Raw genomic sequence first — 24,799 nt, 5'->3', positions numbered from 1 at the left:
TCTCTCTAAAAAATAGAAAAAAGAACGACAAAAAAGATGTTTATTATAGTCCAGCACAAATGGGGCACCGATTCTAGTCCATTCTTGGACTGCAGTGTCCACAATACCCCAAGGCTATGCAACCGTCCATCTTTCTGTCAAAGGTGGCTTCAGTCTTGAGGAAGATCTGCAGGCCAACCATGGTTGTCTAGGGGTAAAATCTCCCGGGTTGGGCTAAGATCAAGAAGATCTTTATGTCAGTATGAAGACTTATGTGGTTCACGAAGCCTTGGCTTTTCGGCGTTGGGTCCCCCAAAGCAGAATGGAGATAGATAATGTGGTGGATCCCAGGATACCGAAGAACATAAGCAGTGAGAAGTAACCCTGTGAATGACAGACCAAAAAAACCCCTCATACATCATTACACCAAGGACTACATCCTAACACCTAGTTCTTTCCTAGTTTATCTATCCCCTTTCCCAGGGCAATTCTCTTATAGTTTTCTTCTCAAGATGATTTGCGGCAGCTCTCCTCTTATGGCTCTTTCCAAGAGGTTCTTCCTTATGCATGTCTCTTACCTTTATTTAGAAGGCCTAATTCCTCACCTGGCGCATACACTTGTAGCCATGGAAGCCATCAGCACAGACACATTGCAAGAGACCGGGTCCATCAGGTACACAGGATCCATTCTCAGGACAAATTTCTGTGAGCCAGAGAAAAACAGAAACATTACTGGATCTCATTATGTAGGTTTCCCAAATATCTGCTTCAACTTAGATTCCTCAATTATTTCTAGGTCAGACGTAAAAGAAAATTTCAGATAATCAGAATATAACAAAAATAATACAACATATCTTACGACATCTTTCGTAAGGGGTTAGAGGTTCAGAAACCTGTACAAGCAGCACTTAAGCAACTTTACTGTCAGATCTAAAATGGTGAATACGAAAGGAGGAAAGGCAGTTCCTGGAAGGGTGGAGGTGAAACAGCATACCTTGGTCCCCAGTGGTGTTGCAAAAGTTCCTTTGCCCTTGGCAGATTTGGTTGTTTATATAAAAGGTGACAGTATTCCAGGCATTAATACCTCCAGGACAGCTGACATCCTGTGGCAGTATCCTGAACACAACATAGGTAGTCATAATGCACAGTTCAAAATTACTGAGCTCACAGTGCTGTCCCTCTTTGGTTCTCTCCCCAACCCTATACCCTTACTTACAGAGTCTGGAGCTGGGTAAAGCCACGGAAGGTGTTGGCCAAGTCATCCTTGAGGGGGTTTGCTTGCAGGTCTCTGCAAAGTACACACTGTTAGCACTGTGCTCTAGGAAAACACTACTTCCACTCAGATATCTTCTTGGGCTGGTAATCCAGTTCCTATTCTGAGTTGTCCAAGTTTGGACATTAATATTCAGACTTGTTTTTAGGAGTCCATTCTCAAAGACTTTACTATCAACCCTTCACCACAGTTGCCTTTAGGTAGGGAAGATAACTAACCACTTACATGATGACAGCAGTATGTGCCTGAGGAAATTTTGGACCAAGGTCCTTCAGAGAACAGTTCTGGAGATCCAGCCTGGGGAAAAAAGTAATCAGTGTAATTTTATGTCTCTCCTCATCCGTGGTAAACTAATATAACCCTCTTTTCAGCTAAAACTAATTGAATACAGCTGTGTTCAGGGCCACAAACTAAATCCTGTGGTAGATGTTTGAATTCTGCACTATCCAATTCAGTCACCACTAGTTACATGTAGCTATTTCAATTAGGTAAAAAAATAATAATAATAAATTCAGTTTCTCAGTTCCACTGGCCACATTTCAAGTATTCAGTAACCACTCATCATGTGATCAGTGGCTACTCTATTGGAGAGTGCAGATACAGAACATTTCCATCATGGCAGGAAGTTCTATTGGAAAGTACTGTTCTAATCAGTGTATCTATGCATCTGTGCATATATTGAAAGAAATTTGTTCCTTGTCTAAGTGAATCTCACATTGTAGTACTATGAGTCTCAGATCTGCAAAAAGCCTTCAAATAGGAGAAAAAATTGAAGTCACGTAAATGAAAGTTTTTTCCAAGTGCATTTTCTACCATGGATGGGAGGTAAATTATTGGATATTAAGGACCATGCCACCTTATTTTTTCTTCACTATATATTGCTGTCTGTTCCTTTATTCTTTAAATACAGTGCCTAATAACTGCAAAAATTGGGAGAAAAAGAAAAGCCTTAGTATCTTAGCTTTCAAGTGGCCTACAGCGTGATAGAGGAAGACCCTCACCAAATGTATAAACAATATGAACAGTAAAATATAATCTGAGGGGCACCTGTGTGGCTCAGTGTTTGAGTGCCTTTTGCTCAGAATCATAATCTCTGGGTCCTAGGATCGAGTTCTGCATCAGGCCCCCCACAGGGAGCCTGCTTCTCCCTCTGCCTATGTCTCTGCCTTTCTGTGTCTCTCATCAATAAATAAAAATAAAATCTTAAAAAAAAAAAAACCAATCTGAAAGAAATCACAGGACAGTATACGAATAATTTTGAGTGGTACTACCCTAAGGATTAAAGAAAGTAAAAAAGATGAGCTACTACTCTAGCACTGAGTAATATCATTCACAGAAGATGCTAGAATTGAAGGACAGATATGTTTTAATTTGGTAGAGGAAGGAAATTTCAGGTAAGGAGAAGGGACTGAACAAAGAAACAAAAACGGAATGCTTTTGGAAGCAGGAGAGTCTGGCTGAAGCCAGATTCTCATGAAGGGTTTTAGTGGACAAATATTTGGAAAAAAATGTTTGAAAGGTGGATTGAGACCAATCTGTGGTAGTTTATGCTTTGAACTTTATCTTGAAGGCAACAGACAATTCTAATTTTAAAACCAGAGAGGAAAGAAAGATAGAAAAAAATTGATTTTCAGATAGTTTGCTATAGAGAAGAATTTAGGTAATTAGGCAAAGAGAATGAAAGCAGAATAGATGACATTTAGGATTCTCAAGTGAGGGTACACTCAAGAGGAAATATTTAATAGGACGCTAGAAGAATCTTGTGTACCCTCAGCTTGGAGGGAGGGCCAAGGATACTAAGAGATCTAGTTTGGGGAAATACCTGCATGGTGGTTAGAGCTGAAGCCATAAGAAGAGGTGGATCCTCAGAGTGTAAAGGGAGAAAATGCAGGGACTAACCATCAGGGCACAGAATTTGCAGAAGAGGAATTAGCCTCAAAGGCTGAATTAATTGAAAGGGAAGGATACCCTATTAGCATAGTGCCTTGGAGGCTAAGGGAGTCATTTCATGGAGACACACATTAAGTAATCCAGAATTGAAAATAAAACAAGGCTTCTCTTAAGAGAAATCCATAAAAGGCTTTTTTTTTTTTTTAATGGGTAAAAATTATGATTTCTCTGCAATTTCAATCAGGAAGAATCACAGGGTTGTTTACCTAGCTAAAAATGCGATAACACATTTAAATGTGTGAGAATCATGGTTTGGATGTCCCTAAAACAGGCATCAATATTCATCCCAAAAGCCAATCAGACAAGCCTTTAAGAATCCAGTGTGGGGGGCAGGTGTCACCTAGATGGCTCAGATGTTTGAGTGTCTGCCTTCTGCTCTGGTCAGGATTTCTGTGACAGGAGATCCAGCCCTGAGGCTGCTTCTCCCTCTTGCCTCTGCCTCTCCCCCTGCTCATGCTCTCTCTCTCTCTCTGTTTCAAATGAATAACATCTTAAAAAAAAAAAAATCCAGTTTAGGGGGTGTGTGTGCCTGGGTGGCTCATTTGGTTAAGTGTTGGACCTTGATCTCATGTCAAGTCTTTTTTTTTTTTTTTTTTAGATTTTATTTATTTATTCATGAGAGACAGAGAGAGAGAGAGGTCGAGGGAGAAGCAGGCTCCCTGCAGGGGACCTGACATGGGACTCAGGACACCCTGGGCTGAAGGCCGCGCTAAACCGCTGAGCTACCCAGGCTGCCCTCATGTCAGTTCTTGATCTCAGGGTCTAAGTTCAAGCCCTGCGTTAGGTTGAAGACTACTTTAAAAAAAAAAGAAGAAGAATCCGGTTCGGGAACTCTTCCAGTATCCAAAGTTGTCTTTTCCTCCCTCACCCCACAATGGTGCCCTCTTGATTCAGGCAGCAGCGGTTGTGCAGCATTAGCCCTGGTGTCTGCTTACAATAAAGGGTCACTTCTGACAAATTTCGCACACTCTCTGGACACAGGATGCATATCTGCAGAAGAGAAAAAAACTATTAAGATTCCAGAAAGAAAAGCTAAGAAAAGAACAAACAGGTATCATAAAAAAAAAAATTAAAAAAAAAAAAAAAAAGTTAACTGCCAGTACACTCTTCGGAATCCTTATTTAACATTGGGCAGATAAGCGTCCTATCTTTATCATCAAGTTTGACTAAGGTATTCGTTTCTTCTCCTAGAGCCAGGAGCCAAATCAACACACTAGACTTTCTGCACCACACCTTGCCCAGGAAAGGCCCTCATCTTCGAGGATCACTGCTTGGGCATACTTATTATGCCCTCCCCATTGACTTCTCAATCTGACAGACCCGGTTTGGCCAGGTATAAAAAGAACTCATCGAGCTTTACACAAAGTACAGTACTGCCCGGGCACGATATACGGCATTCGCGCGTGACGAGCTTGAAGAGGAGCCAGAGGACTCGGTCAGTAGTCGAAACATTTAAAGTTATTCAAAGATTAAGGAAGAAGGAGATCACATTTTAAAGGTCTACGTCAGCAGGTCGAGGGCACTGGGAGACCTGCGCAGCGTGCGGACTCGGGAGCCGCAGCCGGCTGGGCTACAGCTGGGGAAGCCTCAAGGACCAAATCCGACCCACTGGCGGGCTGGGGAGAGCGGAGAGGCGAGGGCGGGCGATCGCGAAGCGAGGCTGCCCAGCAACTCTGCTTCGGCCCGACCTCTAGCTTGCTTCTGTACCTCGGGTAGCGCCAGGGCCCTTTCCGCGCCCAGAGCGAGGAGCACGGCCGCTGCCCAAGGCACCAGGAACGAAGAACCGCGCGACCCGTGAAGAGCCATTTTTTTTGCTCCCTTCGTCCTTCTCAGCGCCTCGCGAGATTTGCGCGTGTGGTCCAGCCCTCCCCGGGCGTGGCCTAGTGCCCCGCACGGGCTGGGGCTTACTGCTGCTTGAGGTCAGAGCTCTTCTCTGTGCGCCCCAGTCCCCGTTGGGGAGGACTGGTCAACTCTTTCTCCTTTTTCCCTGATAGCGAAGGCTACCCCGGTGCCGCTCTCTCAGCTCCGCATTCCTCGCTTCCGGACGCCGAGGTCGCGTCACCGCTGTGGCTCGGGGCCCACTCCGTCCGCCCTCAGTAAACATGGCGGCGCCACGTGAGGCGGCCAGGGGGCGGGCCTCCGCTGTCACTCAGCCGGCACGTGGCGTGCCCGGCTCTGCCGTGCCGCTGCGCCCAAAGGTTGAGGAGACCCTGCAGATGGGCCGGACCGGGGCGGGCCGCCGCATGGGGGCCAGGGCCCAGGGGCTTCCTGAGAGTGGCGCGAGGCGGGGAGGGCAGGGGCGGGGCGAACCGGCTCCCCGCGTGGAGGCGCGGGAAGATCTGAGTTGAGAACGCGTGGTGTAGTGGTTCAGCTACCTCACGTGTGGAGGGAAGGCGGGAAGCCAGCAAATAAAGAGGGTAAGGGTGATAGAGGAGCGACGAGTGAAGGGCAAACTCTGGCGGGAGGAGACAAGCCTGGGAAGGTCCCGGGCACCCTGGCCCTTTCACCTCAGTCGGGAGTCCGCGTGGCGGCCGGAGTCTTGGTGAGGAGGGAGGGGCGGGATAAGCGCTTGCCTGCCTTCTCATCTCCCACTTCCTTCCCAGAAAAACGAAGCGATGCTGATCTCAGGAAGAACGGCCGGACCTTCTTAGCCCTGGCTGAGCCACGAGGTAAGGGAAAGCCGAGCGCTACCAGGGTAGCCCTGGGGAGCCGCGCACCTCGCGCCCGCAGGGACTGCGTGTTCCCTTTGGTTAGGGCCAGGCAGAAGCTCGTCAGGGCTGACCCATCTTGAATGGCCAGCCCGGGCTTCCCTTCCACATGTGGAATCTCCTAAAAGGATTTGCTTTCAGCGGGCCACCACGTTCTCTAAAGCATTCGTTTTCTAAGGTATTTTCATAAGGGTACCAAAGCCTTTCAGACCTTGAGGAATTCAAGGCACAAGGACAGATTTTGAAGGAATCTTTTCTGGGACAGTTGTTCCTGCAGGTGTCCCCTTTTGCCTTTTGGAGGAGTCCAGGCATTCAGTGCAGATGGGTGTGAGGGAGGTAGGGTGGTGTAGAATGATTCCCTTCCCTTTCTGTGTGTATTACACTTTTTAAAAGGGGTCTCCCAGCCCACTACTGTGTGTTACAGTTTTAGTGAAACCAGTCCACCCTTTGGGCACCCCCTGTCTCAAAGAGATGTAAATCCATGAGGTTTAGAACAGTGTAGTTTTTAGAAAACCACTAACTATCCTGTTCTTAGAATCAAAATCCTGTCGGAGGAACACTTTGTTACTGGATCAGGTTTTTCTTGTCTTGCCTGGTTCTCTTCAGCTTATCCAGGAAGGTTCTTTACACTTCATGAAAATAGAATTCTATCAAGAAGCTCCACCAGTGTACCGCAGCAGGAGAGTCTCTAGTTCCTGTATGTCTGTGTTCAAGTCTACGCTGAGACCTTTTTTCCTCTCCGTAATTGCCATCGCCTTATCACTAACCCTTTATGGCTATGTGTTTTTTTTTATTTGCACACAGCAGATACCTTCTGTTTTTCTCCAGTATTTTCCATTCCCTCTATCATAGTAAAATTTGCCAAGGAGTAGGGAGAACTAAGTATGTTGCAATGTACAAAGGCCCAGGGCATCTTTAGGTTAAACCAGAGTGGCCTCTTGGGAACATTGTTCTGGATACTAACATTTGTGACTTGTAGAACATGTGATCCAAGAGTTGCGGCTCTGATTTCCTCTCTTTGTTGGCCCCATGAGGTTCAGAGTTCAGGTTTGGTCTGTGTAAGGCCGTATCTTGCCAGCCAGGCAACATCTGCCCAAGAACACAGTGTAGAAGAACTAAAGACAGGCAGGCTGATCTTTCTGCTAGTGGGCAAGAACAGAAGACATAGGTTAACAGGTGTCTAGACTAGTTGGAATCTAAACTTTGTTCCATGAATGACTGACTACAATTAACATTCTGCTTCTGCCCTGGTTCTAGGAATAGTGAGAATGAGCCCTGTGGTAAATCACCTGCCCTAAGGCCCCTGGAAAGCCACCTGTCTTCCGTGCAGATAGCACCTTTCTATGTTTCTTGTTTTGTATCATGCTTTGTAACCTTAATCAAGTTCTTTAATTTTTCTGTTTCCTTAAGAACTAGAGAGTTCGTGCAAAGTTCATAAACCGAAAGGTGATACCAAGGGGTACTTTTTCATTGTTTATCACTAGTAAAGCTTGTAACATACATGGCACACCGCTGGGTTGCAAAAAGAGCTGAGTTGCCTCACTAAAAAAAAAAGAAAGAAAAAGAAAGGGGGGTGTTCAGAAAGCATTAACTATCATCATTTAGGCTATCTGAAAACCTGACATGCTTTTGAATTTTTTTTTCTCTATGTCAACGAGTAGTATCTCTCATGGATATCCTCTAAAGACATTGTGGTGTACATGGAGAGTGGATGGACAGGGAATCAGTAGACCTGAGCTCTAATCGATGATGATGATAATCAGCTCTGTGGTTCTGGAAAGATCACTTGAGTCATCTGGGCCACAGTGTCTTTGTTGGTAACTAAGGGGGTTGTGATAGTGATCTCTTAACGTTCTCTCAAGTTTTGAAGTAATATAATCCTGTCCTTGTTTTGAGGATAATGCTATATTCTTTGAGGATTAGTATTTTTTGTGCAGGAGTCAGGAAAGCAACTTTCCCATTTCTCTGGGCTCCTTTCTAATTCTCTCTAGCTCATAGTGCCAAGTGTGACTTACAGTGAAAGCTTAATCCAGCTAGGAATGCTGTTGAATGTGAGCTCCCTATTCCCCACTCTGGAGCCTCTAGGACTGAGCTGGAGTTTGGGGGCCACAGGGTAATAGGGCCATTTGGATCGCATTGATTGGTTCCCTGAAGGGGCCAGAGCAAATAGCTGCCGAGCTTCACTCCGCCCCTAATTCCTGATTTCACCTCAGCTACTTATAGAGCCAGACCCTCAGCTTCTGCCCAGCTCCAGACACACACAGCTTCAGACAGCACTGCCTCAGAACAGAGTCTTCTCCAGGTAGGTGCCTGCCCCAAGAGGAAATGAACACTTTACCTGGCTGGTTTGCTTTTCTGTAATTGTAACTCTGAACCTCTGGTTCCAGCATGTTGCCCTCTCACTTTTGAATCCCAGCACTCTTCCCAGATCTCCTGTCGATTATAGTGTTATACAGAGAGGGTCTGAGTGGTAGGTGGCAGGGCTTATCTAGTAGTGTTGGGGAGAATGAAGAGATTGGCCTGGGGATGCGTGGAATGGAGTTTGGGGCTGCCATGTAGATAATCTTACTTGGGATCAGTACTGAGAAGGGACCCTGTTAGGAAGGTGACACTGGGAATATGAGAGTTGGGGGCTTAGGCTAGGGGAAAGAGAGGAAGCCATGCTGTTATTAGTCTCCATTTTTTTCCTTTTTTCTTTCCTTTTTTTTTTTTAAGATTTTATTTACTTATGAGAGACACAGAGAGGCAGAGGGAGAAGCAGGCTCCCTGTGAGGAGCCTGATATGGGACTTGATCCCAGGACCCTGGAATCCGGCCCCAAGCCAAAGGCAGGCTCTCAATCACTGAGTTACCCAGTGCCCCCAGTCTCCATTCTTTCTTCCCTGCTGGGCTGTGGCGCCAGGCTGGGGTCTGCTGGCTTGGTATATTATAGAGACTGGGTCTGTGCCTGTAAGTGGGCAGGGAAATCTTTGAAAAGAAGTGCGGGCCAGGGTTGATTTGTGTGTGTGTGGGCCAGGGTTGATTTGTGTGTGTGTGTGTGTGTGTGTGTGTGTGTGTGTGAGAGAGAGAGAGAGAGAGAGAGAGAGAGAGAGAGAGATATTGAGGTAGAGACCTATGAAGGTTCTCTTTCATTTTTTTAAGATTTAATTTATTTTAGAGAGGAGGCTGAGGGGCATAGGGAGAGAGAATCTTAAGCAGACTCCACACTGTGTGCAGAGCGTGATGCACAGGGTTTGATCTCACAATCTGAGCCAAAACTGAGTGGGACACTTAACTGATTACACCTCCCCCCAGGCACCCCAAGAAGGTTCTTATATTTCACAGCTGTGTATGCCAAAAATGGTCTTGGACAAGCAAGCAGTTGTCTCCTGGCTGTCTCACTCTGCTGCATCCTTCCTCCCTCCCCTACCAAAGCTATACTAGGACCTCCAGACCGACAAGGGCTGTACAGAGCTGGCTGGTCCAAGTTTGATGGGTGTGGGATACACAGGCCTGAGGATGGGTGCCCATGAAGGCAGCGTATTCTGACTAGGAGATGATTCCTTTGCAGCTCACCTTGGACAATGTCACTTGGTGGAGAAGGACTGTGAGATCGTGGCTGGAGTCCAGGCTGTAGCCACCTGCCTGCTACTGCCCAGCTGAGTGGCAGCCCAGAGCCCAGGAGCAGCAAGTGGCTGTAGGTCACAGACAGAGTGAAGATATGAGTGTAGGGGTGGACACCTGCCCCTGGCTCCCAGGCACAGACACAGATACGGTCACGTCTACCTTCTCCCTTGTGGACTATGTGGTGTTTGTTCTGCTGCTGGTTTTCTCACTTGCTATTGGCCTCTACCATGCCCTTCGGGGCTGGGGCCAGCACACCGTTGGCCAACTGCTCATGGCGGACCGCAAAATGAGCTGTCTTCCTGTGGCTCTGTCCCTGCTGGCCACTTTCCAATCAGCCGTGGCCATCTTGGGTGTGCCATCTGAGATCTACCGCTTTGGGACCCAGTATTGGTTCCTGGGCTGCTCCTATTTCCTGGGCCTGCTGATCCCTGCACATGTCTTCATCCCTGTCTTCTACCGCCTGCATCTCACCAGTGCCTATGAGGTAAGCAGGGAGGAAGAGGAGTACATAGGACCATTAGGATCAGGGATGGGAAGAAGGAAGAGGGCAGAAGGAAGATGAGGAGTCTGGGCCCCTGGACCTCTTCTGCCTAATGAGAGTGATGGGACACATCATGTTTCCAAGTTCTTTCTGGGTGAAGTCAGATGAGGGGAAGGAGGGTGCTGTGCTGAGAGGCCCAGAACGGTCAGGAGTTGGATATTTCTTTGTGTTCCTGGGCTTCTTGAGGGAAGTTTTGGATGAATTGTGGGGATAGAGTGGGGAAGAATACTTTATTTATTTATATATATGCGTATACATTCTAGTACTTGGAGCTCCGATTCAATAAAGCTGTGCGGGTTTGTGGGACCGTGACTTTCATCTTCCAGATGGTAAGTAGAAATGAGGGTATAATTTGAGCCTGAGATATGGTAGCAGGACTCAGACTCCAGTATATTGAAATATTCTGAGCTTTCCCTGCTCTCAGACTGGCAAGATTGAAGGTCCCACTAGGGGTCAGTGTCCCTGAAGTCACCAGAGGCATCCTGCTTCCTATTCTTTCCAGTTCCAGCATAGTCACTTTGGAGGCAGCAAGCCAAGATTTAGAAGGGAGACGGAAGTGAGCCTAGATGAAGGAAGGCCATTAGGATATTGGAGCTGAAGTCCATCTTTTCTCTCTACCCACCCTCATTTCCCTTCCCCCTCACATTCTCTTTTCCACACCCAACAGGTGATCTACATGGGAGTTGTGCTCTACGCACCATCATTGGCCCTCAATGCAGGTGAGGAGTAATAGCCCTTGGCTCTCAGCCACAGCAAGCTGGGAAAACACCTCTGGGAGGGGCAGCTAGAGGAGAGTGCAGAAAAGAATCCAACTTTGGCTAGGAGTTACTTCACTGTATGAGCCCTTGGCTAGTCTCCTAGAGTTACTTCTACCTCTTGGTTCACCTCACTCTGAAAGCTAATCAAAGATTACCATGTCTCATCTGAATTGGTTAATCATCACCTTTTGGTGGGGTTCAAACATTCTTTTTCATTGTGGTGAATGATTTATTTCATCCTTAATTACCAAATGTTTCCTGTCTTACTGAGGTTTTTTGGTTTCTCTGTTGGGAAACCCTCTTCCAAAGATAGGAATATGGTTTTTATCTGTTTGCAGTAACTGGCTTTGACCTGTGGCTCTCAGTGCTGACCATAGGCATTGTCTGTACTGTCTATACTGCTCTGGTAAGTGTACCAAGTCTTAGGAGAGATGGGGGAGAAGGGAGGAAATAAAAAGGGGTGAGGTAAAAGTGTAGATGAAATGGAATAAAGTTCTTGAGTGGGATAAAATGCTATGTAGGAGTTGGAATGGGACTTTGGTGGGGGGTAGGATGTAGGAAAGGGGATGGTGTACAAAAGTAGGGGTTGGGGTGGGAATGATGTCAGCAGAGTCTCAGCAATTATAGCCCTCCCTGGTGACAGTATGGTTCCTTGCTGGTGGTATGGTGTCTTCACTGTGGGTGGTTTTAAAGACATGTGTGGCAGACATGCTTTCTTTGCCCTGCAGGGTGGGCTGAAGGCAGTCATCTGGACAGACGTGTTCCAGACGCTGGTTATGTTCCTAGGACAGCTGGTGGTTATTATAGTGGGGTCACGCAAGGTGGGCGGCATGGTGCATGTGTGGGAAGTGGCTTCCAAGCATGGCCGCATCTCTGGGATCGAGTAAGTATACCCTTATCCCGGTGATCTGTAGTGTCTGGGAACCAACCCATCCTAGGGCCTGAACTCAGGGCTGCAGCAGGCAGAGGACAGACTGTGGAAGCCTTAGGGGCAGCACTGAGACAAGCTGCCACTGCATAGATGGAGAGTGATCACAGGGATCTCGCTAGTGGGGAAGGAGGGTCAAAGTGTTTTTAGTACCTGGCATGAGTCTGTGGGGTGGAGGAATGGGACCTATCCTCCATCTTGCTGCAGTGTTTGTTGTGTCTACCTGGTTCTTAACTTCAGTAGCTCCAGTAGCTCCTTAGCCCTGCAGCAGCATCTCCACTCTGTTCAGTCCCCCCATTGGAGGAGTTCAAGGAAGACTATGTTTGTCTGGGCCTATGCCACAGTGAGCAATTGGTGTCTGTTGCAGGCTGGATCCAGATCCTTTTGTTCGGCACACTTTCTGGACATTGGCTTTCGGGGGTGTCTTCATGATGCTCTCCTTGTATGGAGTGAACCAGGCTCAGGTGCAGCGCTACCTCAGTTCCCGCACAGAGAAGGCCGCTGTGCTGTGAGTGCAGGGACATGATGTCCAGGGAAGAGGGGAGAAGAGGAGTCCCAGTTCCATGGGGCATTTGGAATTAGGGCAGGTTATACCCATTGGGGTCAGGATATCGGTCTGTTTTCTGGGGCTCAGAGGCATGCCTAAGGGTGTCGATTAACAGCCTCGGTTTCGTTGGCACTGGTCTCTTTGCAGCTCCTGCTATGCAGTCTTCCCTTGCCAGCAGGTGGTCCTCTGCATGAGCTGCCTCATTGGCCTGGTCATGTTTGTCTACTACCAGAAGTGTCCCATGAGTACCCAGCAGGCTCAAGCAGCCCCTGACCAGGTGAGAAGTCCTCGGCACCCTTCTGTGCCCATGAGGCCCGAATGGACTCTCACCCTGGGTAGGAAATGGATGTAAGTCGTTTTTCACTGTGGGATACTACAGTCTAGCACATGAGGGTCCCAGCCCCTGGCCGGCATCACCTAATCATAGTGCTCACCCTGCTGGGGTGGGGCCCTTTCTTAATTGGCTCACCACTGTGTACTGTGTAATGCGCTTTGCTGGGAGCTGTCACGTATCTGGTCTTCTCTAATCCTTACACAGCCTCACTTTACGGGAAAGAAAAAGCCTCATCCAGGTGGTCAGAATGCTCATCACACTGCTAGTCAGGGGCAGGGCTAGGGTATGAACTGCATTATACTCTATCTAGAGCCCATTTTCTCTCCACTAACTGTGGGTCACTTTCAGTGCTTAACCCTCTTATTTAATCACCCACTCTCCATAGACTGGTAGGGGCACACCTGGGGACTTCCCTTGGGGAAGGGCTCCTTTCTCAAGAGAGCTGTGCACTTCTGCTCTGCCTGCAGTTTGTCCTGTATTTTGTGATGGATCTCCTGAAAGGCCTGCCGGGCCTGCCTGGGCTCTTTGTTGCCTGCCTCTTCAGTGGCTCCCTCAGGTATCTCCTTTGACCACTTCCCTCAGGCTTGGTGCACCTGATCCCTACTTGGCACAAAGTGATGGGCGGAGGAGGGGACCTCTCTGAGTTTCTCAATGTGCCCATCCATCTGTGGATGACAAGGGACAGCTCATCTGTGTAGAATAGAGTATATCCTCTCCAGGAGATGCCTCCTTGTTGGTGAAGGATTCTTGTTTTACAACACCAGGAATTGATTCTACTTGATTAAAACCTGTACCTCATTCAGAAAAGGACAAGATGTCCTTGCCTTCTGGCTTCTTCTTCCACTGCCAACTGTGAGGACAGCTTCTGGCTGCATATGTCCTCTCCTGCCTTTAGGGTGCTACTCCCTCAGTAGGGCCCCTGTTGCTTTTGCCTCTCAACTCCCAGACTCAGTATGGTTCGTCTTTGTCTTCCTCCTTTCAGCACCATATCATCTGCTTTTAATTCATTGGCAACTGTTACGATGGAAGATCTGATCCGACCCTGGTTCCCTCAGTTCTCTGAAGTCCAGGCCATCATGCTTTCCAGAATCCTTGGTGGGATTGTGCTTCCTCATCTTTTCAGTTGTATTTTTTCTAAGACACACCCTTAGAAGGGGTGCTTTTTAAGTCATCAGCCTGCTTTACAGCACCAGCTTTAGCTTAGGCTCAGCGCTTGCCCAACGAAGCACACAACCTTGTTGATATCAGGGCATTTCCTGGGAAGGTCTCTGAGTCACATAGGAGGGAAGACCAAGTGGGAGGGACTGGAGCTGGGGCAGGAGGTAATATGCCCTTTTTCCAGGAACACAGAGATAGTGGTTTGGCTGGGGAAGGAGGTGTGCTCTACTTTTCCCCCTTTGTAATGTGTAAACTTACCTTTGCCTATTTTCTCCCTTCTTTTTCCCCAGCCTTTGGCTATGGGCTGCTTTGTCTGGGAATGGCCTATATTTCTTCCCAGATGGGACCCGTGCTACAGGTAAGGACTATGCAGAGAAGAAATTAGTTTTTAAGGGAGAGAAGAAGCTGATTGAAACAGGAAGTTGAGGAAGACAGCTGATGTGAAGGAAATAGTACAGAGATGAGTATTACAAATTCACCTTTGATGGACACCTTTAGCTGTAAATAGCCTTCCCCAGAGTCATTCCCAGGATATTGTTGGCTCAGAGACATCTTAGGGATCAGTCTCAGAGGAGATCCCGAAGCACATTCCATTAACATTCCCAGGATTCACCCTCTGGAATCCTGCATTCTGTTGTTTCCAGGTAGAAGATATAGACAGATCTGATGAATGGGGCACTGAGGTGTTGATGGGTGGCCGTGCTCTACACTGCTGAGGCTGGAGGTCTCTGAGCCTGAATGTTCCTTTTTCTTCCCCCCCGCCCCCCATCCTGTTCTCCACAGGCAGCACTCAGCATCTTTGGCATGGTTGGGGGGCCGCTGCTGGGACTCTTCTGCCTTGGGATGTTCTTTCCTTGTGCCAACCCTCCTGTGAGTGATCCGTCTGGTTCCACAGTTGTGTACAGGGGTGGATGTGAGGAATGGCTTGGCAGGGCTCTCCTCGTGAGTTCTGGGAACTGGTGTGAAGATTTATTAAGACTGGCATCATGACAGGAGAATGTACTGTGTCTCTGGGCAGGGTGCCATTGTGGGCCTGTTGGCTGGACTCATCATGGCCTTCTGGATCGGCATCGGGAGCATAGTGACCAACATGGCCTCCGGCATGGCTCCTTCTCCCTCTAATACATCCAGCTTTTTCCTGCCTAGCAACCTGACCACTGTCACCATGACCACATTGATGCCCTCAACCACCCTCTCCAAGTGAGTTGGGTCTTGCTCACTCCTTGGAGAGAATAGCTCATTTTTGAGGGGTTTTCCAGAGTTCTTGGTAAGGAATGGGCCACCAGAGTCTTCTGGGATGTGTTGGGTGTTGCATCCCAAGATCCTGGGACTGTGTCCCTGAGGAATAACTCTGTCAGCAAATTGCTGACTATCCTTATTCCTGTTCTCCCCAGACCTACAGGGCTGAAACGGCTCTATTCCTTGTCATATTTATGGTACAGCGCACACAACTCCACCACTGTCATTGTGGTGGGCCTGATTGTCAGTCTGCTTACTGGTAAGGGCATGTTGAATGGGGACCCAGAAAAGTGAGACTGAGGTAGGCCACTCAAGGAATCTGGACTCAGGGAGAACTGACCCTGCCCTTTGGGCTCCTTGGGCTTCTTGGCTGAGCTCTGGGAGGTGGGCAGGGGCTGGGGACTCATACCCCTGAGAACAGATGGCTTGTTGGGTGTACACTGGTTACACGGTGGGAAACTCAGGAGTACCTTTGCCTTCAGGGGGAATGCGGGGCCGGACCCTGAATCCTCGGACCATTTACCCAGTGTTGCCAAGACTCCTTGCTCTCCTGCCCTTGTCCTGTCAGAAGCGATTTCACTGCATAAGCTACAGCCAGGTAGCAGCTGTGTTGTCTAGATTATACCCTTTCTTCTCCAGATCACTACCAGACCTTCCAGATTCCCTTTCATCCCTTTCCTTTTTCCTCCCCAGCAACTCTCATTATTCGTCTGAACCTGGACTGTCCCCCAGCAACTGTCCCAGCGTCTCCCCTCAGTGGAGTGCTGGCTTAGTGGGCAGAAGGGTCCCAGCCCAGAGAGGTGCCCAACTCTGTTCTGCTGCCTGCCCCCCACCACTCACCTTGTGCTTTGCTACTCCCTTTCTTCCCCACCGCCCTTTGTTGATCTCCCTTCCAGTAGGGATCAAAGCAAGGTCTTTCACCTTTTCAGCCTGAGTTCCTTCACCCCTATGTCTTCATGTTCACCCCACCCCTTCCACTCCTTTTGCTCTGTGTGTTCTCTAGGACCTCTCGGCAGACACTGCTGAATTTCCAGAGAAGATGAGTAATGGGATGTTGAAGAACAGCAGAGATGAGGCCGTGGCAGTGCCTGAAGAAGGCTCAGCTCACCAGGGGAACAGCCCCACCTTCATCCTCCAAGAGACCTCACTGTGATCTGGGCTCAGATCCCAATGCTAGAGGCCATTCTGTAGTATAGAGATGAGTCACATGATGTACCATGTAGGGACAATCAAGGACTGGATTATCTAGCCCACCAAAGTACCTTGTTTTTAGGTGTTTGGGCTGCAGTAGAAGCTGTCGTGTCACGGGAAGTCTGAGGGCAGGACAGGGTTTTTACTTGTCCCTTGACAGTCTCTTCTCTAGAGGACCAGGCTTGTGGGGGACAGGATTTTGTTAGAAAAGGGGATCGAAGCAGATCCTCTAGGAAATGGATAATGGCTTCTGATTAACCATCATCAGGCTCCTTTGAAGTAAATAGAAACAGTAGTGCTAGTTATCACTGCTCTGGAGCCTGATTTGACAAGGTTGGCCATGTTTACCATGAAACACAAAGCTGCCTTGGCCAGCTGTTGCTTCTCTTGTGGTACTATTTAAGCATAGATTCTGTTACCCACAAAGGGTCTGTGACTACTTTCCAGTTGTCTATGATGCCCAGACCCCTCTCATTCTTACCTGTCTACCTCCATTCTTGAGGGGGAAGGTTTGGTGTTCCTGAGAGACCTCAGAATAGACTGGTACATTCATCTCCCTTGCATAGAGTAGGGAAGCTTTCCACCTCATTGCCCCCACCCTCCACCTATGTTATGGGCACTTGGAGATGGGGCACATGTCAATCTAGGAAACCAGGGCATGACCATGTCCACTGTGGAGTGTGCCATCCATCTGGCACACTATCCTAGTGTCATTTTTTTGTTCACGTTTTCTGTTGGAGTTTCTTTCCCACATATCTCTGTTCTGAGGGAATAAAAACTTAACGGACCTGGAATCTGGACTCCTGTACTGTTCACAGCTATTCTGGTCCACCCCTGTCCTATCCATGGCAGGAGTAAAGTGCTCCTTCTTCTGCACAGGTTTTCCTCTGCTGGGGAGAGGTGAAAGGGGATTGGCACTGGCTCTTTAAGATCTGGTGACTGGTTGGCATGTCCTCAGGGTACAGCATTGTGTTCATCTGATGCACACTCTCCCTCTGCTGTTTTTCATCCCCTGTGGCTGTCTTCTGTGCCCCTACACCTTTTCCTTGATCAGAACAATCACTGCTGCTTGGATTTTCACTTTTGGGGCTGGAGGAAGAATTCTGTTACTTGGCTTTAAAAATAGAACACTAGCTGGACTCTTGTGAAGAACACTGCTCAGGCCCACTCACCCCTGGTCCCTGCCCTGCCCTAGCCTCATCCAGCTCCTCAGAAGTAGCTCTACATAGGCTCTCCAGGCCTCTCAGCAGAGACTTAATCCCAGGCAGGCCTGTGGATTCTGCCCCAAGATCTGCCCTCTAGACAGCCCTTCATCCTAGGGGCTGAGGGGACATTGGTCTTGGCTAACTACCCCACCCCACTGAGCTGCCAGAGTTCCAAACCTAACCAGGCTCCCATGTGTTCATTCTCCAATACATGTTCCCATCACCTACATGCAAGGGCCTTAAACTTGGCCACCATTTTGCATCTAAGGAAATGACTGCCACCCCAGGACCCTGCACCAGATACCACCGTCATTTCACGGTTGCCTCATTTGGTTTGAATCCTTTCTTGTTGGCTATGTTTGCATGGAAAGGGTGAAAATCCAGAGGATTCAAAGCTTTCAAGAATCAGGATGTTTAAGAGAAAATGGTAAATACATTTGGTTCTCCATATTCATATAAATAATTCAGACTCCATAACAGAACAAAGATGCTCCACTTTTAACAAAGTTAAACATTCACACATTTTGAAAGTACCACTTACATAGCACCTGGTTGGCCCAGTCAGAAGAGCAGGCAGGCAGCTTGATCTTGAGGTTGTAAGTTTGGGCCCCACATTGGGTGTAGAGATTACTTAAAATCTTTAAAAGTACCACTTAATGAATATGAGGATGAAGCTGAATGTATAGACCTAGATTGAAATATTTTTTGAGCCATTCAACATTAAGCTTTAATCTCATCTATTTTAAGTGTGAATTTCAGAGTTGTTTAAAGATTCACTTAGGTTGCATGTAGTGAACTTACACATTCCTTGGATGTCCGTTGTGATTGTATTTGCAGGTTTGGGTTTTGTGTGTGGGTTTTTTTGTTTTTGTTTTTGTTTCTTTGTTTTTAGATTTTATTTATTCATGAGAGACACAGAGGGACATAGACCTAGGTAGAGGAAGAAGAAGGCTCCCTACAGGGAGCCTGATGTGAAAGTTGATACCAGTACCCCGGGATCACGACCTGAGCCAAAGTCAGATGCTCAGCCACTGAGCCACCCAGGTGCCCTTACAGTAGTTTTCAAAGCACTTTTCGTGTACTACCTGATTTTTTGTCTTGGGAGGGAAGTATGTTGCATATCATCTGCATTTTTAGTGTGTAAGGTAACCAGATTGCTTGGCTAGCGAGAAGTTGAGCGGCAGAACTAGAGCCCAGGTCTGACTCCCAGTAGCCCAGCAAAGTGGATCTGTTGCCAGGGAAGAGTGTGGATGGGGTTTTCACACAGGTGGCAAGGAGTCTTGAGATGGGAGTCCAAAAAACACACTAAATGGGACGCTACTGTATCATCATTCTAAAACTTCCTAGGTCAGTGGCTTTCAAATCTTTGACCCACAGTAAGAATATGTTCATGTTATGAGCCAGTACACTCATACATTGCAGTATGTGACTAGAACATTTAATGAAAAATATTTCTGGGTATAGTTAATATTTTCTGAGTTCTTTCTCTCTCCCCTTCTCTTCCTGGATGATTCAGTCCTAAAATCATTGGGTGGAGCAGTGCAAGGTAGTATTGGTGCTGTTGGCTGTATGGTGTGCATATGAGAGCTCAAGTGAAATGAGGGAGACCATACATGGGAGTAGCCCAGCTTGGACATCATAGTCTGAGGAGGGCAATCACATGGAAGGTGGCTTGATGTGGGTTGTCAGAGCCAGTGTGTGTGTGTGTCCCACCTGGAGAATTAGAACTCAAACCGCATTTGCATGTGGGATCAGCCTAGCCTAGGCTGTGAACCTGAGTGGAGTAAGGGCATGTGTATGGGAGGAAGCCCTGTGGTCAGATGGGAGCCCAAGTAGGGTGAGGCAGTCTAGGGTGTGGTGTCAACCTACCAGGGTGATGAAGACATCCACATAGGGGCCAGCCCTATGCAAAGAGAGTTTGGATTACAGCAAAGCAGAGCAGTGAAAAAAAAAAAAAATCTGGAAAATCGCTAAAAAGCTCTCCTGTGGATTTGCAGTCTAATTTCACATTGCTCAACAAGTCAAAATTTGGGACTTTGAGAGAATAATAAAACCATCTGGCAAAAATTCTCAAGAGAGGGATGCCTGGGTGGCTCAGCGGTTGAGCGTCTGCCTTTGGCTCAGGGCTTGATCCTGGAGACCCAGGATCGAGTCCCACATCGAGCTCCCTGCATGGAGCCTGCTTCTTCCTCTGCCTGTCTCTGCCTCTCTCTCTGTCTCTCATGAATAAATAAATAAAATGTTAAAAACTTTAAAAAAGGGATCCCTGGGTGGCGCAGTGGTTTAGCGCCTGCCTTTGGCCCAGGGTGCGATCCTGGAGACCCGGGATCGAATCCCACGTCGGGCTCCCTGCATGGAGCCTGCTTCTCCCTCTGCCTATGTCTCTCTCTCTCTCTCTCTCTCTCTCTGTGACTATCATAAATAAATAAAATTTAAAAAAAAAACTTTAAAAAATTATCAAAAGAGAAGACACAATTCCAGAAATGACAAAGGTACATCATTACAGATACCTAGATACTAATATAAATTATGAACTACTTTAGGCCAAGAAAATTGAAATTTTATATTAAAATGGACAAATTACTAGCAAAATATCACTAAAAGAGACTCCAAAAACAATAAGATATCTGAGTAGTCCTAGTCCCATTAAAGAAATAGAAAAAGGGCAGCCCGGGTGGCTCAGTGGTTTAGTGCCACCTTCAGCCCAGGGCGTGATCCTGGAGACCCGGGATCAAGTTCCATGTCAGGCTCTCTGCATGGAGCCTGCTTCTCCCTCTGCCTGTGTCTCTGCCTCTCTCTCTCTCTCTCTCTCTCTCTCTCTCTCTCTCTCTCGGTCTCTCATGAATAAGTAAAATCTAAAAAAAAAAAAAAGAGGGATCCCTGCGTGGCGCAGCGGTTTGGCACCTGCCTTTGGCCCAGGGCATGATCCTGGAGACCCGGGATCGAATCCCACGTCAGGCTCCCGGTGCATGGAGCCTGCTTCTCCCTCTGCCTGTGTCTCTGCCTCTCTCTCTCTCTGTGACTATCATAAATAAATAAAAAAAAATTAAAAAAAATAGAAAAAATATTAAATAAAACCATCTAATGGGAAAAACCCCAGGCTCACCTGACTTCACTGTTAAGTTTTAATCTATTATCTAGCAACATTTAAGGCATGAAACTTTAGATTTATGCTTTTACCATAGCATCAATCCGATACCCAAACCAGACAGCATAAGAAGGAATAGGTCAATGTTACTCATGAATATAGCTGTAAAATCATAAAATATTAGTGAACTGAATTCAGCAATGTGTATAAAAAATAAATATCATTGAGTTTATCTTACATGAGAGGTTGCTTTAACAATAGAAACTCAATAGGAGGGGATCCCTGGGTGGCTCAGTGGTTTAGCGCCTGCCTTTGGCCTGGGTCGTGATCCTAGAGTCCCGGGATCGAGTCCCGCATCAGGCTCCCCACATGGAGGCTGTTTCTGCACCCCCCCAATCTATCATGAATAAATAAAATATTAAAAAAAAAAAAAGAAAAAAGAAACTCAATAGGATTCTTAACAGGACAAAAATATCGCTATCATCTCAGATGCAGAAACTTCGATGAAGTTCAACATTCATTTAGAAAAACTAGCACTAGAAGGACTTCCTTAATCTGATTTAGTGTATCTATGAAAACAACCTACAACAAAGCTTTTAAAACTATAACGAAAATTAAAGGTAAAATAATTCTTTTAACTAATCAAAGTTCTTTTTAAAGAGGAAAAATTCAATGTGAGGTGTTAAGAGTTCTCTCTGAGAGATCAGGTACAGATGAAGATGCTATTATAATTTCATTTCACCTTTGTACTTGATATTCTAGTGGGCAGTCACAAAAACTCCAAGGAAAAGTGATGAATTTGACATGTTAAAAATGTCTCAGTAAAAGACATTAAAGTGAAAAAGAACATTGAAAAGGTGGGGAAAATAGAGTTGTAACATTTTAAAGACCTTAAGATCACTTAAAGAGCATGTGACAACTAAGAATCTAAAGACAACTCAAAAATGGGGAAAAGAATTGGATTGACATTTTACAAATGAGGAAATCCAAATGATCTACAAATATGACAAAAGGAATTCAGTCTTATTAGGAACCAGGGATATGCCAATTAAAACCAAGATAACATGCAATTACATATTTAACCCAAAATGGCAAAAAATGACTCCAGGTATAGGTTGGAGCTGTCAACTTGATTTTGTGCTAAGCTGACTATAATTTTACCATCATAGCTTTTGTACCATTAGTGCAAATGCTCACAGCGTGAAAAGGGCAAATTACATCTTAGTATGAACATGAAAGAAAAATCAACTCCAGTGACTCCTGGATAAGGCCCCAGAGGTCCCTAGGGGTTCATGGACCACACTTTAGGAATTCTTGCCCTAACCAAGGAGATGTGCAAGAACTTTCTTAGCAACATAATATAAAGACAACCCCAAACTTCATAACGACTCGTGTTAATTCTTACAGGAATGCTAAAAAATTAACCGCAACCAAACACACCAACAAGTGTTGATCAAAAGAAAGCAAGTTATGGAAGAAAACACTGTGATTCCATTTGTTAAAGTTCAAAACAAAAATTATGCTTTATTCTTTTGGACCCATCCAAAGGTGGTAAAACCATTAAAAGAACAAAAACAATAAAACCAAGAGAATGCTTAACCCTAAGGCTGGGAGAGAGCTGACCTCAAGTGAAGAGGGTGGATAATGTGATCAGGGAGGGACTTTGCAGTCACCTGCGATATTCTAGTTCTTCACTGAATGAGAATATCATAAAGGTTCATTTTAAGCATTACAAGTATGTGTTACAGGCTCTGTGTACATTTTTCAGCAAAAAATTGTAATCGAATATTCATTAACACAGCTGTTTCCTAACATTAAGAAGAAAAGCAAGATAGAGAATAATATGTCATTGTAGTAAAAATGATGTGGAAAAGAATACATTAATGTTTGTTTGTGGGCAACCCAGGTGGCTCAGCGGATTAGTGCCACCTTCGGCACAGAGCCTGATCCTGGAGTCCCGGGATTGAGTCCCACATCCGGCTCACTGCATGGAGCCTGCTTCTCCCTCTGCCTGTGTCTCTGCCTTTCTCTCTCTCTCTCATATGAATAAATAAAATCTAAAAAAAAGGGCAGCCCGGGTGGCTCAGTGGATTAGCGCCGCCTTCAACCCAGGGTGTGATCCTGGAGTCCTGGGATCGAGTCCCACATCGGGCTCCCTGCGGAGCCTGCTTCTCCCTCTGCCTGTGTCTCTGCCTCTCTCTCTCTCTCTCTGTGTGTGTCTCTCATGAATAAATAAAATATTTTTTTGAAAAACTTGTTTATACATGCACAAAGTGTCTCTGGAAAGGTACAGAAGGAACCATGATGAAGAGGGGAGTCTCCCTGCATGTGAAAGAGGATGGGATGACAAGAAGACAGAGGTGGAGGGGGGTACCTTGTCTCTTCATCTCTCTACACTTTCTTACACATTTTGGTGTCGAACAATTCCGTATTACCAATACTAAAATATTTCCTAAAGCCCTATACACTTGGAAGTTTAAAAAATACTTTTTTTAAAAAGATTTTATTTATTAGAGAGAGGGCGAGAGGGCAAGCAAGCAAAAGCAGAGAAGAGCACAGGAAGAGAGGGGGAAGCAGATTCTCCACTGAGCAGAGAGCCCAATGTGGAGCTCCATCCCAGGACCCTGGGATCATGACTTGAGCCAAAGACAGATACTGAGCCACCCAGGTGCCCTAAAAAATACTTCTGAATAAACTTGTATCAAAGATAAAATCAGACTGGAAATTATAAACCATTTTAGAATGATATTGCAACTAGAACATTACAGAGCAATTAGACAAGCGATCTTTTAAATGTTGAACAATCTGATGGGCAAAAGAAAAAAAGTCTCATTTAATTTACTTTTCTCGATTACTATTGAGTTTGAGCACCTTTTTTTATCTCTCTTTTTTTCTCCTCCTCCTCCCCCTGCTCCTCCTTTTCTCCTTCTCATTGTTTTCCTCTACTTCTTTCTTTTTTGCTTTGGATTTTTCTCTGAGTTTCCTGATCATATCCTCTGTTGATTTAAATAATTGTCAGAATTCTATATATATTCTGAGTATTAATTCTGAGCAATGATTTACCCCTGCACTTTCTGTTTTCTTATAACCTCTACTATAGTATTCCTTTTAACAGAAGTTTAAAATTTCGAGAACAAATTTCTCGTTTTTATGGCTTCTGGGTTTTGTATTTTATTTAGGCAGGCATTCTCCATCCCAATATTGTTTAAAAGATAATTTAAAAACCTTTAAAATATTTTTCCCTTTAAATGTTTATTTGTACCATCTGTGTTTGATGTGATGGGGCAGGAGGTTCAATCTAATGTTATTTTTTCTTCAGTGGATAGCCAATTATCTCACATGATTTGTTAAAAAGCTACTCTTCCTTCATATAGTTTAAATGTTGCTGCTAAAGAAATTAACTAAAAAAATGTTGCCTCTATTGTAAGCTTCATTTGCAGAGATATATGGATCTGTTATGCACTTTATCCTACTGACCTATTTTCATCCCTTATGTTGCTAAATCTGTTTGTGTTAATGTTTACATAGCTTTATATATTTTTATATTTCTTTTTTCATATATTACAGAGCAAATTCCCACTCAATATTCTTTTTCAGATTTGGGGGGCTACTATTGAGCATTCTCTCTTCCAGAAAAGAATCAGAATTCTTGAATTCCAGTCTAAAAATTCTCTTAAGCTTTGCGCAGTGGCAGTATCATAGCCAATGAGGTTTATCTGAGGTGCAATTATTGCTAATTAAAAATTCTCTTAAGATTTAGTTGGGACTGCATTAAATGTATAAATTAATTTGATTGTCCTGGTTGGCAATAGCATAGAAACAGTTTTTCCATGCTAGAGTGATATTAATGCTGGATCTGAGTGGCTTTCATGCAGTCTACTTTGTGAATATTTATTATTGATTCTGACAGGCAATCCCAGGAAGCCATGTTCTGTATGAATTTTTATTTTTTTTATTTATTTTTTTAAATTTTTATTTATTTATGATAGTCACACAGAGAGAGGGAGAGGCAGAGAGACACAGGCAGAGGGAGAAGCAGGCTCCATGCATCGGGAGTCCGACGTGGGATTCGATTCCGGGTCTCCAGGATCACGCCCTGGGCCAAAGGCAGACGCTAAACCGCTGCGCCACCCAGGGATCCCCTGTATGAATTTTTAATAAGGGATCCTCAAAATCCAAAGCATTGATGGTGCTTATAGTGAGCTCCTCTTTCAGTCTTTGGATAGTTTTTATGGGGATATATGTTTCCATATGGGTCATATGGTAACTCTGTGTTTAACCTTTTAAGGGATTAC

The 24,799-nt window shown here is 45.8% G+C and overlaps 2 protein-coding genes and 1 pseudogene across 8 annotated transcripts; 2 read left to right on the top strand and 1 right to left on the bottom strand.

The window, feature by feature from the left end:
• Nucleotides 1-4: 4 nt before the first annotated feature.
• ATRAID (all-trans retinoic acid induced differentiation factor) lies at nucleotides 5-5,044 on the bottom strand. Its single transcript, XM_025454379.3, has 7 exons — nucleotides 4,910-5,044; nucleotides 4,071-4,192; nucleotides 1,478-1,549; nucleotides 1,196-1,267; nucleotides 974-1,095; nucleotides 585-682; nucleotides 5-363 (listed from the first exon to the last, which is right to left on the bottom strand). Exons 1-7 carry the CDS (start codon nucleotides 5,006-5,008, stop codon nucleotides 259-261), a joined length of 690 nt encoding a protein of 229 aa, XP_025310164.1. The 5' UTR covers nucleotides 5,009-5,044; the 3' UTR covers nucleotides 5-258.
• On the top strand, nucleotides 4,981-17,005 carry SLC5A6 (solute carrier family 5 member 6). 7 transcript variants are annotated; one of them, XM_025454378.3, is made up of 18 exons: nucleotides 4,981-5,121; nucleotides 5,806-5,871; nucleotides 8,124-8,212; nucleotides 9,460-9,999; nucleotides 10,320-10,385; nucleotides 10,724-10,775; nucleotides 11,153-11,220; nucleotides 11,543-11,697; nucleotides 12,110-12,250; nucleotides 12,437-12,566; nucleotides 13,091-13,179; nucleotides 13,606-13,718; nucleotides 14,072-14,139; nucleotides 14,565-14,651; nucleotides 14,800-14,981; nucleotides 15,176-15,279; nucleotides 15,503-15,618; nucleotides 16,024-17,005. In XM_025454378.3, the coding sequence occupies exons 4-18, from the start codon at nucleotides 9,610-9,612 to the stop codon at nucleotides 16,171-16,173; spliced, it is 1,911 nt and encodes a 636-aa protein (XP_025310163.1). In that variant the 5' UTR covers nucleotides 4,981-5,121; nucleotides 5,806-5,871; nucleotides 8,124-8,212; nucleotides 9,460-9,609; the 3' UTR covers nucleotides 16,174-17,005. The 7 variants fall into 7 exon arrangements, with proteins under 7 accessions (XP_025310163.1, XP_025310161.1, XP_025310160.1 ...); XM_025454375.3 differs by lacking the exon at nucleotides 4,981-5,121 and adding an exon at nucleotides 5,260-5,400; XM_025454373.3 differs by lacking the exon at nucleotides 4,981-5,121 and adding an exon at nucleotides 5,445-5,619.
• Nucleotides 17,006-24,180: 7,175 nt separating this feature from the next.
• On the top strand, nucleotides 24,181-24,311 carry LOC112665153 (U4 spliceosomal RNA; annotated as a pseudogene).
• Nucleotides 24,312-24,799: the final 488 nt, after the last annotated feature.

The sequence above is a fragment of the Canis lupus genome, chromosome 17 (assembly GCF_003254725.2).
Source record: "Canis lupus dingo isolate Sandy chromosome 17, ASM325472v2, whole genome shotgun sequence".
Classification (NCBI taxonomy): domain Eukaryota; kingdom Metazoa; phylum Chordata; class Mammalia; order Carnivora; family Canidae; genus Canis; species Canis lupus.
The sequence above is the reverse complement of the archived record's forward strand: the minus strand, read 5'-3'. Positions and strand labels throughout refer to the sequence as shown.

What these genes read in the sequence shown, in the direction of transcription:
- ATRAID (XM_025454379.3), bottom strand. Translation starts at nt 5,008, where the DNA reads ATGGCTCTTCACGGGTCGCGCGGTTCTTCGTTCCTGGTGCCTTGGGCA. An exon ending in GGGCCCTGGCGCTACCCGAG is followed by an intron (nt 4,193 to 4,909) that starts GTACAGAAGCAA and finishes TCTCTTCTGCAG; the next exon opens with ATATGCATCCTGTGTCCAGA. An exon ending in TTTACCCAGCTCCAGACTCT is followed by an intron (nt 1,096 to 1,195) that starts GTAAGTAAGGGT and finishes TGTTGTGTTCAG; the next exon opens with GATACTGCCACAGGATGTCA.
- SLC5A6 (XM_025454376.3), top strand. Translation starts at nt 9,610, where the DNA reads ATGAGTGTAGGGGTGGACACCTGCCCCTGGCTCCCAGGCACAGACACA. An exon ending in GGCCGCATCTCTGGGATCGA is followed by an intron (nt 11,698 to 12,109) that starts GTAAGTATACCC and finishes TGTCTGTTGCAG; the next exon opens with GCTGGATCCAGATCCTTTTG. An exon ending in CTCTTCAGTGGCTCCCTCAG is followed by an intron (nt 13,180 to 13,605) that starts GTATCTCCTTTG and finishes TCCTCCTTTCAG; the next exon opens with CACCATATCATCTGCTTTTA.